We start from the raw sequence: 18367 nt of genomic DNA on the forward strand, positions 1-18367 counted from the left end.
TACATCATAAGGTCATATGCATTATTGCCATTAGATAGATATCCTTATCATTATCGCTTCCTTCGGCTTAATTACCTTTTCCGATAAAAAAAATAAAATTTACTCCATAAGTCTTATTTTTCAAAAAAATATACACTTTTATAAAAATTAACTAAAATTAATTTATTAATTATCATATTTATTTATTCTTAATTATACCAACTCTGCCGTATATACTACTATTTAAAATTTTACCAATTTGGTTCAGTACTTTTCAAGCGTGGCTAAATATATTCACAACTCGTTTACAACATTATCAATTTGACATGAAGCATTTATGTATATAAATTTTATCCTATCTAGCGTATGAAACATCACGCAATGTAAACTCTAAAATTCTGACATTGTTTGAAGAAATATAGGACCGGCAAAGTTTTGATATCGTAATATATATTATAAATATAATATAGTTGTTGATAAATAAATTTGATTCGAATATTGGTTATTACACTCATCTACAACTCATTTAGAATTTTATAGTTTGTACATAATAGACGCCACATAAATATACGTAATAAAATTTCAAATGACATAAATTTTCAAATGTAAATCAAAGTTCATATGATAAAACTACAAGGATATTTTAATAATTTTATCCTTAATAAATGTTAATATTTTATTTTCTTTTATGAGAAACTAAAAGTAATTTTTTTTTTATCTTTGAGGAATATCAGTAGTATAGTTTTATTTATAAAGAATTTGTGAAAGGTCTAATTGATAATTTTCATTTGTAAATATACATATAAGATTTTGAATCTCAAATTTAATTATTAAAATGAGAATTTATTATTTTTTTGATCTTTTATATACAACTCATGCTGGTATATTTGGGTCCCATGAATAAAAAAACGAAAGATCTTCAATGAATGAAAGAATAAATAAATGTAAAACTAAAATCTGTTAATAGAATGAAAAGTTACTTGTAATGCAATTCAAAATAATTAGGAAAACGAAAAAAAAAAAAAATTTAACCTTGACATGCATTGCAATGATTCAAATTGGTAAAAGAAGTTCGTGTTACCCTTTTAGGAGGTGCAATGCAAAAGCTTATATTAACGGGAAAAGATTGAATGATCTAATTTTTTGTCCATTTTTATGTCCACCACAAGATTTGACACACTACCAGACTGTAAAGGATTTATTAACATAATGTTGTTGGCGTCAACATTCATTCAATAATTTAATAGCACAACCAAAATTAAGACTTTAAAAAATACAAAAATATATTACTCTATCTCTTTTCATCATTAATAAATAAACAAAAAATATGCACTTTTGTTGAAAAGAGGACCAAATTAATTCCCTCAACTCCATTGAATTAATTTTTGGACTAAAATACTACATGGACATTTGGTTCAACTATTTTATAAATGAAAGATATTTCCTCCTTCTGTTTTAAAATAATAGATCGTTTAAATAAATATAAATAAATATAAAAATATAATTGAATTAGTTTAAATTAATCTTTATCTCTATTTTTTAAATTTTATTTTTTATAACTTTAAATATATAAATAGCGTATCAATGACGAGAAATTCTTATGTAGACTCGGTCTACCACGTCATCCGTAGACTAACCTATCACATTATGACACATCATTAAAATGATGGCAATCTTGTAAATTCGTTTTTTATTTATTTACACCTTTGAATAGTAATATTACAAGATTGCCATCATTTTAATGATGTGTCATAATGTGATAGGTTTGGTCTACAGATGACGTGATAGACCGAGTCTACCTAAGAATTTCTCATCAATGACTAAGTTTTTTATCATCTTATATTAAAATATGAAGCCATTAATTCATATGGAATTGCCATATAGATTTATTAGTAATAAATATGATTAGAATTTTTAAATTATTTACTAAATTTAGAAAATGACCTATAATTTAATACTAGTAAACACATAAAAATTGCGACAACTCAAATAAAAAATAAAAAATAATTTTTAATTTTTCTAAAAACAAAAAACAAATAATTAATTAAAATAGCTAAATAGTCTAATTTTAGAATTTAAATTAGAGGAAGGAGTAATAATTACATCTGTTACGTTGAAGGATAATTAATGATATCAAATCAAAATCATGATAACAGTAAATAATAAATAAAAATTAAAAAAAAGTAATTAAACCTAGTTTGATGTAAAGAGAAGTTAGATTTAAGAGGTACTAGAAAAGAAAGGAAAAGAAAATGAGTGGGACCTCTCACCCAATTTCATTTGACCGGCTTCTCTTTCATTCACACACACGCATATCCAACTAATTCTAAGCAGGAAAAATTTGGCACCACACGAGTGCCCAACACAGTCAGATAACCCCCCCTAGCCCCCACCCCCACTACCACTCTCTCTCTCTATTCTCTCTCTCTATAATATAAGAGAATTCCTAACCCAAACAAATCTTAAACAGAATTTGCAGACTTTCTTCTCTGTTATTCTTTCTTTCTTTCTTGTTTTTCTATTCTTTATATCAACTCCAACAATAACAAAATTATTATTCTTTCTTGTTTTTTAGTTCTTCAAAATCAAGAACCAAGAACATCTTTGTTCTTGTTTGTTTATATGTTTTGAGTTCTTGAAAATCAAGAACGAACCTCTCAGTTCTTGTTTTTGGATTCTTGAAGTTCAAGAAACTCGTTTGTTTTATGTTTTGAGTTCTTGAAATCAAGAAAATAATCTAGAAAATGCCAGCAAGTTTAGAGCCGTTGGATTTAAACATTCAAATACCTTATCACTTCAGATGTCCGATTTCACTTGAGCTCATGCGTGACCCGGTCATCGTCGGCACCGGTCAAACCTACGACCGTTCCAGCATTGAGTCATGGGTGGCAACCGGCAACACTACATGTCCGGTCACTCGAGTTCCTCTCGCCGACTTCACTCTCATACCAAACCACACTCTCCGTAGATTAATCCAAGACTGGTGCGTCGCTAACCGTTCATTCGGCGTCGAGCGTATCCCGACGCCAAAACAACCGGCCGAACCGAGTCTGGTTCGTTCTTTATTAAACCAAGCGGTTTCTGTTTCGGTAACGAATCACTCGAGGCTCTCAGCTATTCGGAGACTAAAATCACTCGCTCGTGACTCGGAGAAGAATCGGTCTATTATAGCTTCGCACAATGTTTCCGGTCTGCTCTTAAACCTAATCTTCGCGAATTTCTCATCGGATTCGTCGGATTTAACTCACGAAGCTATTGCTCTCCTCGTTATGTTTCCACTCACTGAGTCAGAATGCGTATGTATAGCGACGAACACGGAGATTATTAATTCCTTAACGAATTTCTTGTTCCACTCGTCAATCGAAGTCCGAGTCAACTCAGCTTCGTTAATCGAAACGGCAATCGCCGGAACAAAATCGTCCGATCTCCGAGCGGAAATCAGCAATAGCGACGAGATATTCGAAGGAGTAATCGAGTTATTAAAAAAACCGATCTCAAACTATCCTCGCGCGCTTAAAATCGGAATTAAAGCGCTGTTCGCTTTATGTCTAGTCAAGCAAACGCGGCATAAAGCTGTTGCCGCCGGCGCCGCGGAGACGTTAATCGACAGACTGGCGGATTTCGATAAATGCGACGCGGAGAGAGCTTTAGCGACAATTGAGTTATTATGCAGAGTTCCGGCCGGTGTATCGGAATTCGCGGAGCATGCTTTGACTGTGCCGTTATTAGTCAAGACGATATTGAAAATTTCCGATAGAGCGACGGAATACGCGGCGGGGGCGTTATTGGCGCTGTGTACGGCGTCGGAGAAGAGTCAGGGAGAGGCGGTGTGCGCCGGAATATTGACGCAGCTTTTGTTACTTGTGCAGTCCGATTGTACGGATAGGGCGAAGAGGAAGGCTCAGATGTTATTGAAATTGCTTAGGGATTCTTGGCCGGAGGATTCTTCTGGTTATTCTGATGATTTTGTTTGTAGTGAAGTTGTTCCGTTTTAAATTCTAATTTTTGTTCTTCAATTTTTTTAAATTCTTTTTGAAATTTTTAGTTAGTTAAAAAGATTACCAGAAAAAATGAAATTAAGATTTTAGATGGGTATATATAGAGAGAGAAAAGGAGATTGCAATTTATTCAAAAAAAAAAAAAAAAGGAGATTGCAATTTGTATGTAATTTTTGCATTTAACAAAGTTTTATTTGGAAGGCAATGAATAGTTTCTTTCAATTTCATGTTTAATTTTGATTTAGTGTTATAATAATCTCATTTCTTACGGGTTGAATTGGCTAAATCTTTTTCTGTATGGCAGATTTGGTCTTTTTGACTGATGACATATGGCTTTGTAAATTGTAACTCAAGAATTATATTTGAGTTTTGTTTAATTCCACTAAAGAGTTCTTTATTTAGGGTTTCTCAATTACAAAATTTATTTCAGTAATATATATCAATTATTTTAATAAAATTAAGAAGTATAATGTATTTTATAATGTTAATATTAATCAAATATTTTACAATTTCAAAGATAAGTTTTATATTTTTCAAAAATTTTTCACTAATTGAAAGTTATTGACCTAAAAGTTTAATTTTTATGAAGAACCAAACCAGACTGACTTCCGATTCGTAGTGAAAACTAGATGAACTAGCCGATCCAATACTATTTAAAAAAAACACTGGTTTTTTTATAACTTAATACAATGTTAAGTATAAAAGAGGAAATTAAGTAGAAGCTTTATCTCATCATCTTGCTCCACCCCCAGCTGGTATACATTTTTTTAAGCCCTAGCTAGTAAAATAGAGATAGCAAAGTTAGCATAGGAAGGAGCCAATACGACACCGCCGCATAGAGTGGCAGCCGAAAATGGGACCATGACTGAAAAATGGTTAAACTCAGTCAAAATTTAGAAGGTTGTGCCCTAGAGTCCGGACCATTTCTGCTACATTTTTTGTCTAATTTTTCTTAGATCTTCCTCGTTCCAGTCTAATTGTCTAGCCCAATAACAACTCTGTCATCATCAAATTGTTAAGGTTTAATTCATACAAACACCCCTGCATTTTACACCTTCGGTTAATATTTTGATAAATATGATTAAATCTTCGGTTAGTATAACATTTTTATTCGGTTACCATTATAAGATTTGGTTAATTTATTAATTATTTTTTATTTTATCGGTTACTATTTCGACCAGTTTGATTTTATTCTTTAGAATTTTGATTGACTTAAATTCAATTATTTAAATTTGATCAGTTTGGTTTTATTCTTTTAGAATTTTGATTAATTTAAGTTTAATTAGTTCAGTTCGATTAAAAATAAAAGAAAATTACTTATACAAATTTTGATTAATTTTTTAACCGAACCGATCGTTTTCTCACTTTGGCATGTAAAGTACCAAAAATAACACTAACAAAGACAAAGAATGGTATGGTCCCATGATCAAAATTGGAAGAGGAGTGTGGTTTTGAAGATGAAAAAAAGATGATATAGTCACATGGTGGTGGAATCAATTTCATGGACTAACCACATGGCTTGGTTTTATTTTATTTATTCTTCTTTCACTTTGGTGATGGCTACTATAGTATAGTATTGTACTCACATGTCTCCAAACACAACTTTAGTTTCTACTCCTTTGAGTCACATTTCTTAGGAACAAAACCAAAATTCATTTGTCTTTGATACCTCTATCATATACAACATTTGGGTCCCAACCATTAATGTTTTCTATTTCCTTTTTGAATTTTGAATGTTGAATTTTCCACCCATTTTTCAATTGCTTCTATGCAATCAAAATCAATATCAATTTGAAGCATACTCATCATAATTTATGGGGCACCCATTAATTCATGCTCCCTTGCAAATTGCAAATTGCAATCACCCACTCATTTTCATCCTTTTTCTTTCTTCATCACTTCTAGCTAAATTTTGGCTATCATTTTCATGGGTGTCTATGACTAATGAGTAGTATTTTTTTTCTTCCATTATCATAAATTTCATTACCAAAATCACTAAAACAATTATTGAGGGACTTTGGCATGATGACCAATTAGGTGATATTCAGTTGATATTACAGTTAGTCCTTGAGAATTGCAAAGTCTCAAATTTTTTTAATGTCAGTTCAAATAAACTGTTTAAAAAATGACAAAATAAAGTAATATATCCAAAATTACTACAAATATTTCCTAAATCAAAATTTATAAGAGTAATAACAATTTTACATTCTTATCAGTTATATCCAAACAACAAATTAAAATTTTAAAGGTCTAATTGATACAAAAAAGACATAAAATATTTTCTTAAATTAATTTTTTGATAAATTAGTCCGTAAGTGGATAAAAAGAATCACAAGCTTTTGATTATGCTATAAAAAGTCATAAAAAATCAATAACATAAATGTTTTGATAAAAATAACTTGAGAAATTGTACATTATTTTTGTTAATTGGATTCTTTATCAATTTTTTTATTTACAATTTAGATATAATCAAAATCTATCACAAAATTAATAGAACTGCCACAATTTTTGTATTACCAATTTTATGATAATTTTGGATATATAAATTTATTTTTGCCTTTGGAATGAGACTTAATTCTAAGGTTCACTTCCACAAAGTTGAGTGCTGCCAGTCTGAGTCCATCACCTCAAAAAAACATTAATGGGTGTACTTTGTGCACAAGTCAAAATCAGCCACTCAGCTTTTTAATTCATTATTTTAAAGAAGTTTCCGGCCGACTTATCTTCTGGCTAGCCGGTGACTGTCATGCATGCTCCATGTACTTGTAGGACTAAGTTGCTGGTTTTTTCTCGAGTCTTGGGCTCTATGTCATCTTCAAACTCATAGCCGTAGACAGTGTAGTACTGTACTGAGTACTCATGTTAGGTCATTTGTGATATATATGCATTTATATTTGAATGTTTAAGGTACGTTGTACTCAGACTTATCATTCATTTTGTATAATGAAGCTCAATTTCTTGGAAATTTGGGACAATAATAGGCTGACCATACAAAGTAATTGGGCTCTGGCCTGTTGTTACAGTCATCTAGAGCCCAAAATGTTTGGTTATCAAATCTTTGTTTTTGCAATTGAGATCTATATCCGTTCCACCTAGGGTTCTACTAGATTATAAAATTTAGAATTCAAAGTTGACCTCGAACTCGAAGTAAATAGAATTGGACTTTGAGAAATCGAGTTCGACCTCTAAAAATTTGAGAATCGATTTCGACCTCTAAATATTTTGAAAACTCGAATTCGACCTCTAAAAGTCCAAATCTTTTAATTTTATCCAATTTATCCTGAAACGCATGATTTTGTTTCAATTGTGTCCAAACTACACAATTTTACTTATGTGACGCTAAGGGTGTAAACAAACCGAGCCGTTCGCGAGCAGTTCGGGTGTTCGCCTCGATAAGAGCTCGGTTCATGTTCGTTCGTATTCTAAACGAACCGAGTTCGAAGTTGATTTTATGTTCGTTAATATAAACGAGCCGAACATAAAAATAATGGTGTTCGACTCATTTACGTTCACGAACAGCTCGGCTAAGAGTTCGTGAACAAGCTCATGAACAAGCTCGATTAAGAGTTCGTGAACAAGTTCGTGAACGAGCTCGTATATAGTTCACGAACAAACTCGTTTAGAAACTCGATTAGGTGTTCCCGAACTAATTCATAATTTAATTAATTTATATAATTGTGTTTTTAATTTATTCAGCTCATATTCGTGAACAAGCTTGATTAGAATTTTTTTAGAGAGAATTAGCAAAATACCTAAAAAACAGAAATATTAGCATTTGTTAACATTAATTGTTCATATTTATTTGTCTACCTCTGCGTGTTGTATGTTTATTTTTTTACTCTTTTGCTTTGTTTTTATACCCCATATTTACTCTACATCACAGTTCCTTCTCCTTCTTCTTCATCTTCTTCATCTTTTTTTTTTATCCTTTTCAATTTATTTTCAAAAACAATCAACAAATCAATTGTAATCTTCAGCTTATAACATTTCAAGAAATTAAATCCTACAATTTTATTGCTAATTTCAAATATAACTTCCGATCCGCTCGAATTTTTAATTCGTAATCAAATTACTTCATATTTCACTGGAAATTCAAATCAAACGATCATAATTTTCTCCAAAAACAAAGAAAACTATAAATTATTAATTTATTTGTTCTCATTAAAAATCTATTAAAAACAGTTTCAAACGGTTTCAAGTACAGTTTCAATTACGGTTTCAAACTGTTTACAAAGGTTTCAAACAGTCTAAAACAGTTTCTAAAAAACGCTTTTAAACAGTCTAAAAAATAACAGTTTCAAACAGTTTCAAAAAACAGTTTCGAACAGTATAAAACAGTTTCGAACAGTTTCAAACAGTTTCAAACCGTTTACAAAGGTCTCAAAGTGTCTAAAACAGATTCTAAAAAATACTTTTCAATAGTTTATAAAATAACAGTTTCAAATAGTATCAAACAGTTTCAAACCGTTTACATAAAAAATAACAGTTTCAAAAAAACAGTTTCAAACCGTTTACAAAGGTTTCAAACAGTATAAAACAGTTGCAAACCGTTTCCAAAGATCTCAAGCAGTCTAAAACAGTTTCTAAAAAACACTTTCAAACAATTTAAAAAATAACAGTTTCAAACAGTATAAAACAGTTTCAAACCGTTTACAAAGGTTTCGAACAGTATAAAAACAGTTTCGAGAAAACAGTTTCAAACGATTTCTAAAATTAATTTTTAACATTTGAAAACCAGGTCAAAATATCATTAATGAAGAACATTACGATTTTTTCAAAAAAAGTTGTAAAAAATTCCAAAAAAACGATGCTAAAATAATTTAAAACAACATAGAAAAAAAAAGTAGAAGAAGAATAGAAGAAGAAGAAGAAGAAGAGAAGAAGAAGAAGAAGAAGAAGAACTTTCTCATCTATCACCATCATATTATCTCTTAAACTTTTTTTTATTCAAATTTTTTTGTCTTGGAGTTCATTTGTATAATGTGAAAAATAGAAAAAGCAGATTTAAGAAAAACGAAAAAAGAAGTTGCAGAGGAAAGGAGAAGAAGAAGAAGAAGAAGAAGAAGAAGAAGAAGAGAGAGAAGAAAAAGAAAAATGAGAAGGAAGAAAGAGAAAAAGGAGAGAGAAAAGAAAAAAACGAAAAAAAAAGGAGAAAGAGGAAAGAGAAAAAGGAGAGAGAGAAAAAAAATGAGATATGCATGTGTTTAAAAGAAGGAGAGTAAAAATACAAATAAGTTATTTTGCTTATTGAGGTATAACTAAAAATAATAGAAAAATAGAGTAAAAAAGTAAACTTTTGAAATTGAGGTATTTAGAATAAATAAATTAAAAAAAGGAGTGTTTTGTGCAAATTCCTCTTTTTTTTACTTTATTCAGCTCATATTCGTGTTTGTTCGTTTAACAACTCGTGTTCACTCGTTTATTCGCTAAACGAGCGGGCTCGCGAACAAACTCGTTTAACACTTATTGAGCTCGTTCGCGGGCTTGTTCGCGAACGAGCTCGTTTAGTACTTACCAAGCTCGTTCGTGAGCTCGTTCGCGAACTTGTTTGTTTAGCGGATAAACGAACGAATACAAGCTGAACACGAACCGAACATGAACACTATAAAATCTAAACGAACCGGACATGAACAATTCGTTCAAAACTCGACTGAACAAACCGAACATGAACACCTTATTCGCTAAACGAGTCGAACATGAACATTTCAAAACTCGGCCCGGTTCGGTTCGTTTACACCCATATGTGGCGCGATGTGTGGCATGCCACACCAGCGCCACGTATGCGCCACATGAGTAAAAGTACATAGTTGGGTATATTATTAAAACGAAATCATGCGTTTTTGGAAAATTGAATAAAATTGAAATGTTTGGATTTTTTTGAAAAATTTATGAATGGTTTGGTCTTTTTTGGTTATTTGGCTAGATTTATTTATGTGTCAATTATCCATTACAAGTTGAAGGGTCAATCTGCTATTTAAATCTTATTCCTATTATGACCATGAAATAAATAAAAAGAAAAATCAAACTATAAAATTTGAAAATCATAATATATTTGACAAATACGCTAAAGTCTTGCTAGATAAATTCATCTTGCCTAAACTAAATGAAGCAAAATAATTTATAAGTATTGAAGTTCCATATTTTGCATAAAGATAACATTTTTCAACCTTCAAAATTGTATGATACTAAAAACTATATCACTAAGAACTTAATTATGTCATTCAAAGTACATGATCATCAAAATACAACATCTGAAATTCTAGACATTATACATATATTGATTGCAATGGTGACCCAAAACCCAATATATATAATTATATATCCTACCTAATTTGATCAAGATAAATACTGCATATAAATACATGCTTGTATATTCAAATGTATGACGATCAAGAAGATACCCAGCACATTATCTCACTTGCAGCTTCTCTGTATATTTCTTCCACTGGAATTGACTCTGCAAATTGATTCAAACCTCCATTTACCTGCTTAGTGGTGAATTAAATAACACATTAATAAATTTGAATTTATAAGTTAATGATTTAAGAAGATTGCATTTAGTTACCATTTTATACATACATGCATGGACCTAGTAGCTAATTAATAGCCTAACTAGGCCAAATTAACATAAATGAAATAACAAGAAACCTAATTCTCATATTTGTTGAGCATGATTTGATTCAAATTAATTCAAAATTTATTAATCAATTACTAATTAAGAACTAAAAACTTTATGGTCATCATAACTTGGCAAAGAAGAAATAGTTTCAGAACTCTTACACATCCCTTAGATGCTTTTAAAATATCAACATTCCATGTAATTACCAAACCCTAGCTATAATTTTGATAAAAAAATGCATGTGACACTCGATTTTTTGCTTAAAAATGCATACGTGGTAATCAATTTTTGCTGATTTTTACTTGAAAACTTTCCATAAATACATAAATCAATAAAAGTCGGTAAAAATTGATCGCCACGTGACAAAAATAAACAAAATTGGTAAAACAAAACTTACATGTGCCTGAATCATGTACGTGCTTCGATTCGAATCCGACGAAAGATGAGCAGACAAAATCTGAATATTGTGCTTCTCCAACACATAGCAAATAGTAGTGAAGAGACCAGGCTTCTTTGAAGAACATATACTAATTTGTGCTTTACCATCACAAATGTTCAATACAACATTAGAAGAAGTCCATGTTTGGAACATCACAGGATCATATCTTTCAATTTTATTATTATTGTTGTCTGTAATAATATTATTATTGGACAAAGATCCTTGCTGATCAGCTAAAAATGCCTCCCTAGATTCTGCTATCAATGGTGGTGGTGGCTCATTATTCAAATTTGTTGCAATTGCACCACCTTGTAGCTTTTGTAATTTTTGTTTTTGTAGTTTTTGAAGAGTTTGTTGTAGAGTTTTTATGTAGTTCACTGCCTCATCAACAATGGTGGACTTGTCAGCCTGCATACAATTTTAATTATAAGATTATTACATCTCACTACTAGATTACTTTGGAAAGTTTCATTTATAAATAATATAGCCAATCATGTTCATAAATTAATAGGGGTTGAAATTGCTATCCATTACTGAATTATAGGCTTTTTAAACATTGGTCACCATCATTTTATTGTTTACATTTTGGTAACTAAACTCTATTTTCTTTACAACGGGAGGTTACTCAGTGAATTCAGATAAATTAGCCATCGCTTATGTGGCCGACGGAATAATATGGGGTACTCAGACTATTCTATTGTCACATAAACAAATATTTTAAACCCTAAATTAACATAACAAAATTGGAGAATATAGTAATATAACTGATGTTTTGCTATCTATAGATAGTATTCAACATTTGAGATTTGGAAAATCTTGTAATGCTAATTAAATTCCCAAATATATAAATACATTTCCAAACTTAGAAAAATATCTGTTGAATAGGTGCATTATTGATGAACCTAATATATATTTGATATTCAGAAATACTTAATTTATAAATCGACATTAACTATTACTCTTTTTCTTTTGTCCTCTTAAAATGACCGATACGAACATCCTTGAAAACGTCCGAGTAGAAATATAACATTAAAATTAAGTTCCGAACTTACGTAAAAAGAAGAGACTCATAAAATGAGAGGTAAATAGTTAGCTAGAGCCTTTCCAACATATATAATTGAATTCTTTTTGTAGCAGATTAATTAGTACTCCAGTTTAGCAATCTTGATCTCATAAACAATTTGTGAAGAAAATGAAGAAAATTATCAGAATTTGAAACTTGACATCTAGGGTTTATATAACTGCTTCTGATCCAATTCACTTCATTAGTATGAGTATTTAGATTTGATATAAAATTTTGTCTCTAACTAAATGGAAATCAAAAGTATCACATTTCACTCTTATGATGTGATTTAAAACTGAAAAAAAAGGTAATTAACTAAGAAATATCATCCCCTCAAGTAAAGAACAAACAAAAAAAATACAAAATCCAAGAATTAAAAAAAAAACATTTCTCCTTTCTTAAAGCTAAAAAGCTTTCTACTTTGGAAACTCATCAATAGATTGCATCAACACATGAAACAAGAAAATAAATTTTTGTATACATATACATACAAAACAAAATAAATTTTAAAAAGCTAAATCAATAGCTTGTTCTTCCAAAATTTGCAAATATGCTAACTAGAATATATATTAATATATATGTAAACCCTAGTTACCAAGTAAACAAGCTAGCATGCAAAAAAGAAGATAAAAATTATAAAAACTCTTAAGTTTTTGAATCTTGAAATTAGGTTAATTTACCTTAGGAGGGAGCTGAGGAAGCAAAGCATGAAGATTAGAAAACATAGTCCTCATTTTTTTTCTTCTTTCTCTTTCAGTCCAAATATGAATTTCATGATCAGATTCACCCCCACCACCTTCTTTTTCTTCTTTCTCTTCACTACTATGATCACTTTTTTTCCCATTAATTATAATCTTTCTCTTCTTATTATTATTTTTAATATTACAATCTTGATCAGCCATGTTCTTCTTCTTCTCTGTAGTGCTAGTATTATTATCAGAAGTGGACGAAACTACCCATGTCTGATTTTCCCAAAAGAAATGATTATCATGGGGCTGTTTAGACATGGATATGATATGAAAGATTATGAATATATAAATAAAAAGATAGGAATTTGTGAAGAAGAAGAAGGGCAAAGAGGCGTTTATAAAAAGGAGGCAAAGTCCAAATGCGTAAGAGAAGATTGCCAAAATACAATCATAAGGCAATGCCGTTACTACGCTTCAAAACAACAACGGAAATCATATCAATATATATATCTATCTTAAAAGTTTATACAATGAAAAAATAATAGTCTCTATTAAAATTATTTTAACAATTTTATTTGTAGTATTTAATAATATAATTATTTTAATAATTTAGTAATAATGAAACTAATAATATATTAATAAGAAAGTTAAAATCTAAAATTATGAATCAAAATAATATAATGTAAAAATTAAATTTAAATTTAAATTATAAATAATAAATTAAGTAAATAACATGCACTAACAATAATAATTTAAAAGTCTAGGTTTACTTATTAAGATTATTTTAATACTTTAATATTCACTATTTAATATTAGTTTATTAATTATAAATAAAACTTAAAATTACTAAAATAAAATTAATAGAATATATTATATTGTAACAAATAAATTTAAAATTAAGCTATAAGAGTTTCATACTAACAAATTATTCAATTTTTTTTAAAAAAATATCACTAATAACCTTTAATTTTTTTATAATTATAACCTTTAATTTTCCTTGTTTTTTAGTTCAAAAAAAGAAGAGAAAATGATTATCATCTCTTCTCATCTTCCTTCATGTGGGTCCATATAAATGATGGCCCCACGGTCCCACATCACTTTGCACATAACCAAACATATCTAATATCTTTTTGATATCATTCGACTATGAGGCAATTCATCCGAATTTATAAAGAAAAGCTTGTTAATTATATTCATGACAGCTACATGAAAACAATTAAATTATGAAAAGTATAACATAGGCATTCCCGATTATTATTTTAAATGAAAATCAATTGATATTTATAGTATATTTTCTGCTTCATTCTAATTAAACAATTTCTATGTATATTATTGGAAAAAGTATATATTTTATTTTTATATGTCGATATTATATATATCACATCTTTAATGTTTTCAATCTAGAAATATAAAATGCTATTTTTTATATAATTAAAAAAAATAGATTATGAAAAAAATTGAATTCACGACCTTGACAGAAAGCTGCTCGGTACTCATACCATTTGAACAAAATATATACTCTCTATACTTCCTTTATTTGTTTGTTAAAGATACATTTCTAATTCTCTTAGAACAAAATACATTTCTTTCATTTTATTGATCTTTAGCTGTGGTTGCATTGTCGTGCCATTTTAATCTTTACCTTCCATATTATAGATCGATTTTTAAAAGTCTTTATATAAAATTTATTAATTAAAATCTTCAATCATTAAATAGTGTATCATAATTTTTTTTAGAATAAAAAGCATATATTAAACTTCAGAATTCACCTTATTACAAATGAAATCAGGACGTGTGCCATCCCAAATTGAATGATCAAGAAAAATAATCGATGCCCTAACCAAAAAATTAACAAATGAACCTGCTTATCTAAACAAAGACACTAAAAACACATTCAATAAATCTTTAAGAAGAGCTTTTATTTCAAGAAGAATCATCCCATAATAGGAGATGTCCTTTTCGGCATTCCGAATACTATTTATCATCATTTTTTAGATAAATTATTTTCCATCTTTAATGCATCCGACTCAATCAAAATTTTAGAAAGTTTCAACCTCTGAATCTACTTTAACGCTTCTCTAATGCCGATAAGCTAGCTTCTACCACTTTAACTTCAGGCGAGTTATAATTTTATCAGCTTTATGTATGCACAATTTACATACGTATCTTTTCTCATTTCCTTACTTACTTACATTTAAATATTATCTCCTCATTCCATTTTAGAAGTCACGTTATATTTTACATACACTTTTAAAAAATATATTAAATTAGTCATTTACTTATTAATATCTTGTAAATTGTATTAAAAATTCTAATCCTTTATTTGAATAGTAAAATAAGGGGTAGAAAAATGATTTTAACTTAAATTTATTTCTAAAAATAAAAAAAACTTCTAAAATGATATATTTAAAATGATATATTTAAAAAAAAAGAAAAATGAGACTTATGAAATGGAACAGATGAAATAACACATAATCAGATATAGAGTTGATTGAAAGTTTTAATTATACAGCAAATTCGTAACCTTGTTGATCCAACACGCGTGTATATATAAACGATACATTTAACTTAAATTAATTTTACAAATTTTTTTATTATGAGATCATCGATAAATATAGATAGTTGTATTTGGTTTATTTAAAAAATTAATTAATAAAACTAAAAATTTTAAAATTTTATAGAATTATTTATATCTATATGAAATTAACTACTAAATATAATTTATTTTGTATATAAAATTGAATTGAATAAAACAAAGTCTCTAAAAGATACTTAGGTTTAGATGTGGACAATCATAAATTAATACTGAAAAACAAGCTTTAAAATAACTCGAAATTGCTCATTCACAATCTAATTGGAAGATATTCGGATTTCTTACTTACCTTTTTCAAATGAAAACCTTGAATGAAATATAGCCCATAGTTTTGATAGATTGCTCATTGTTTTCTTATCATTTTTTTAATATAAAAAGACAATATACTGTAATTAGTATATTATCATTTTGTGACTGACACTAATTATTTAAAGGATATAGACGTTACTTGAGAGTGTAATGATTAGATGTCAGATAATGCATTCTTTAGGAAATTATATATACAAATATGTAAAGTATTATATTAGTATATGTTGAATGTTTACAATAATCAAATTAATCCGAATGATTTTATTCTTTGTGCACATTCTATATATATGAGGAGAAATCCGTTTCAAAGAAAAAAGGTAATTAGACTTTATATATAGTTATCAAACTTTATTTTGTTTCAGTAGTGACTTGATTTTAATTTCATTTCAACAAAAAATGATTTTTTCATTACTAAACACATAAATATACAGTGTTTATATATTTACAAAAAATAATAAATTTTAATTTTGCATAAATAACCAAATAGTGATTGCTACCTATGCATAATTCGACTTGAAATCAAACATTTATTTCGTTGAGATTAAATTAAAATTTAACACCAAAATGAAATAAATTAAAATTTTATGGTCAAAATAGAACAACTCACATATTATGGTCATTGTTTAATATTCTTTGTTATATTTTGTTTCTGGAACATATAAAAATATTTCGTGTGTAGATCTTATAATGTATACCATGTAGAGAAAAATTTGGATTATATGAATATTTGGTTCAAATATAATATAGTTTTATAGGCATTTCTTGTAGAAAAAGAACTAATAAACAAAATAATTGAAGCTTATTTTCCACACACAAAAAAAGAGGATGATGATAATAAGTACGTAAAAAGATTGTGCCTAGTTGTTGCAACTTCCAAACAATTTTAGTTATAAAAAGGTGGCAAAATAGGAAGTGTGAAACTATAATTCATGCAAGAGTTTGAGATCGATATCAAGAAGCTGTTGCTACGGAGAAATTAATAATAGTGGAATCAAAAAATTAAAAGAGGAACTAAAGGCATAAAAATATATGTTATTTATCTACCACAATTTTAACGGTTTTATCAACTATATCATGATCTGTAAATTTTACTAGTTTGATATATCATTTTAACATCTTTACCAAAATATATCAACAACTCATTTGAAACTGATATGGCGCAAAATTGTATATATCAAATAGGATAAATTTTGTACATATAGATGAACAACATTGCGCCACATCAACTCAATACGAGTTGTGAGTATATTTAGCAAATATCAAAAATATGATGGACCAAACTGGCAAAACTTAAAGATCGTGTTATATTTGACAAACACACTAAAATTGTGGGAAGATAAATTTATTTTTCCATGATTCAAATATAAAATAGTTAAAGATTAAAATGATAATTGATTCTGAATTTTTCTGTAACAACAACAGATTCGAATTATACTTTTATACTTTGTTTATAAGAAAATAGCAACAAATTATTATACTATGAACACGAAGAGGATAATCCTTTAAGTTGTATAATTTTTTAAGGCCCAGTATACGATTAAAATTTTCGACTTTTATAATTATAACCAAATCTGTGAAATTGTAATTTTAGCTTAATTTTAAACGCATATATTAATGGCCAAATGTCGTAAAAAGGCCAAACCATTTATAAAAGTTTCTCAAAAGTCCTGACCTTTCAATTTTGTCGATTTTGGCCAAAAACAAATTATTTGGTTTCAATTGTGGCCAACTCTCAATTTGATTTCAATTCGCCTATGTGGCGCCTACGTGTCATGCACATATATTGAAAGGTCAGAACTTTTGTGAAACCAAATAATCCATTTTTGGCCAAAATCGACAAAATTGAAAGGTCATGACTTTTGTGAAACCAAATATTCAGTATTTGGCCAAAATCGACAAAATTGAAAGATCGTGACTTCTGTGAAACTTTTGTGAAAGATTTGGTATTTTTACGACATTTGGCCCATATTAATTTATTGATTCGCTTCAATCGATTTATTAGGGTGTGCACAATTCCACTTGGCCTTCACGTCGTTAAAAAAAACTAGCCGGACATAAAGTCTAAATTTTTTGGACTTTTGTAATTTTAACTAAAACTTTAAAATATTTAGCTCAATTTTTGATTTATGGATTTCATGTTTGGCAATTTAACACCGTAGAGACTACATGAAACTAAACACTCGTTATAAAATTAATTGAAGTAAATGGACTAAAATCATTGCGAATATTTAAATTGAACTAAAAATTTACTTATACACAAAAAAATCGTTTTTTTTTCTTTTTTTTGATGCATTATTGTCAATTTAAAATTGGAAGTATTATAGAGTAAGATTATATTATATGATGATTAGAAGAAATTATAAAGTGAATAAAAAGGTGAGAAGAAGGTGATACATGTTTGTTACTTCTTAACACATGTAAGCAGCTCCAAAGTGCAGCTGTTAGAATAATTGATTCAATTTTATTCTCATCAAATAATCCAAACAAAAACAAAAACAAAACGTCATCGTCTCAGTTCCACCTTTACTCTATACATTTTCCGTTATTAAATTCCGTATCACAAACCAATATTATGTTACAACTTTGGACAGACCTCCCAAAGGCACTTCCACTTTATTTCTGTGTTTTCTTTTGGAGTCATTTTAATATTTAAACTTATTAGCCGAATTTTTAAAATA

At 28.7% G+C, this 18367-nt stretch overlaps 2 protein-coding genes across 2 annotated transcripts; one reads left to right on the plus strand and one right to left on the minus strand.

The window, feature by feature from the left end:
- Window positions 1-2378: 2378 nt before the first annotated feature.
- On the plus strand, window positions 2379-4254 carry LOC126661411 (U-box domain-containing protein 26-like). Its single transcript, XM_050355264.2, has one exon. It carries the CDS (start codon window positions 2724-2726, stop codon window positions 3972-3974), a length of 1251 nt encoding a protein of 416 aa, XP_050211221.1. The 5' UTR covers window positions 2379-2723; the 3' UTR covers window positions 3975-4254.
- A 6093-nt stretch (window positions 4255-10347) lies between these two features.
- On the minus strand, window positions 10348-13105 carry LOC126659503 (transcription factor bHLH95). The gene is made up of 3 exons (XM_050352794.2): window positions 12779-13105; window positions 10994-11443; window positions 10348-10462 (listed from the first exon to the last, which is right to left on the minus strand). Exons 1-3 carry the CDS (start codon window positions 13103-13105, stop codon window positions 10367-10369), a joined length of 873 nt encoding a protein of 290 aa, XP_050208751.1. The 3' UTR covers window positions 10348-10366.
- Between the last annotated feature and the right edge of the window lie 5262 nt (window positions 13106-18367).

The sequence above is a fragment of the Mercurialis annua genome, linkage group LG8, assembly GCF_937616625.2.
Source record: "Mercurialis annua linkage group LG8, ddMerAnnu1.2, whole genome shotgun sequence".
Classification (NCBI taxonomy): Eukaryota; Viridiplantae; Streptophyta; class Magnoliopsida; order Malpighiales; family Euphorbiaceae; genus Mercurialis; species Mercurialis annua.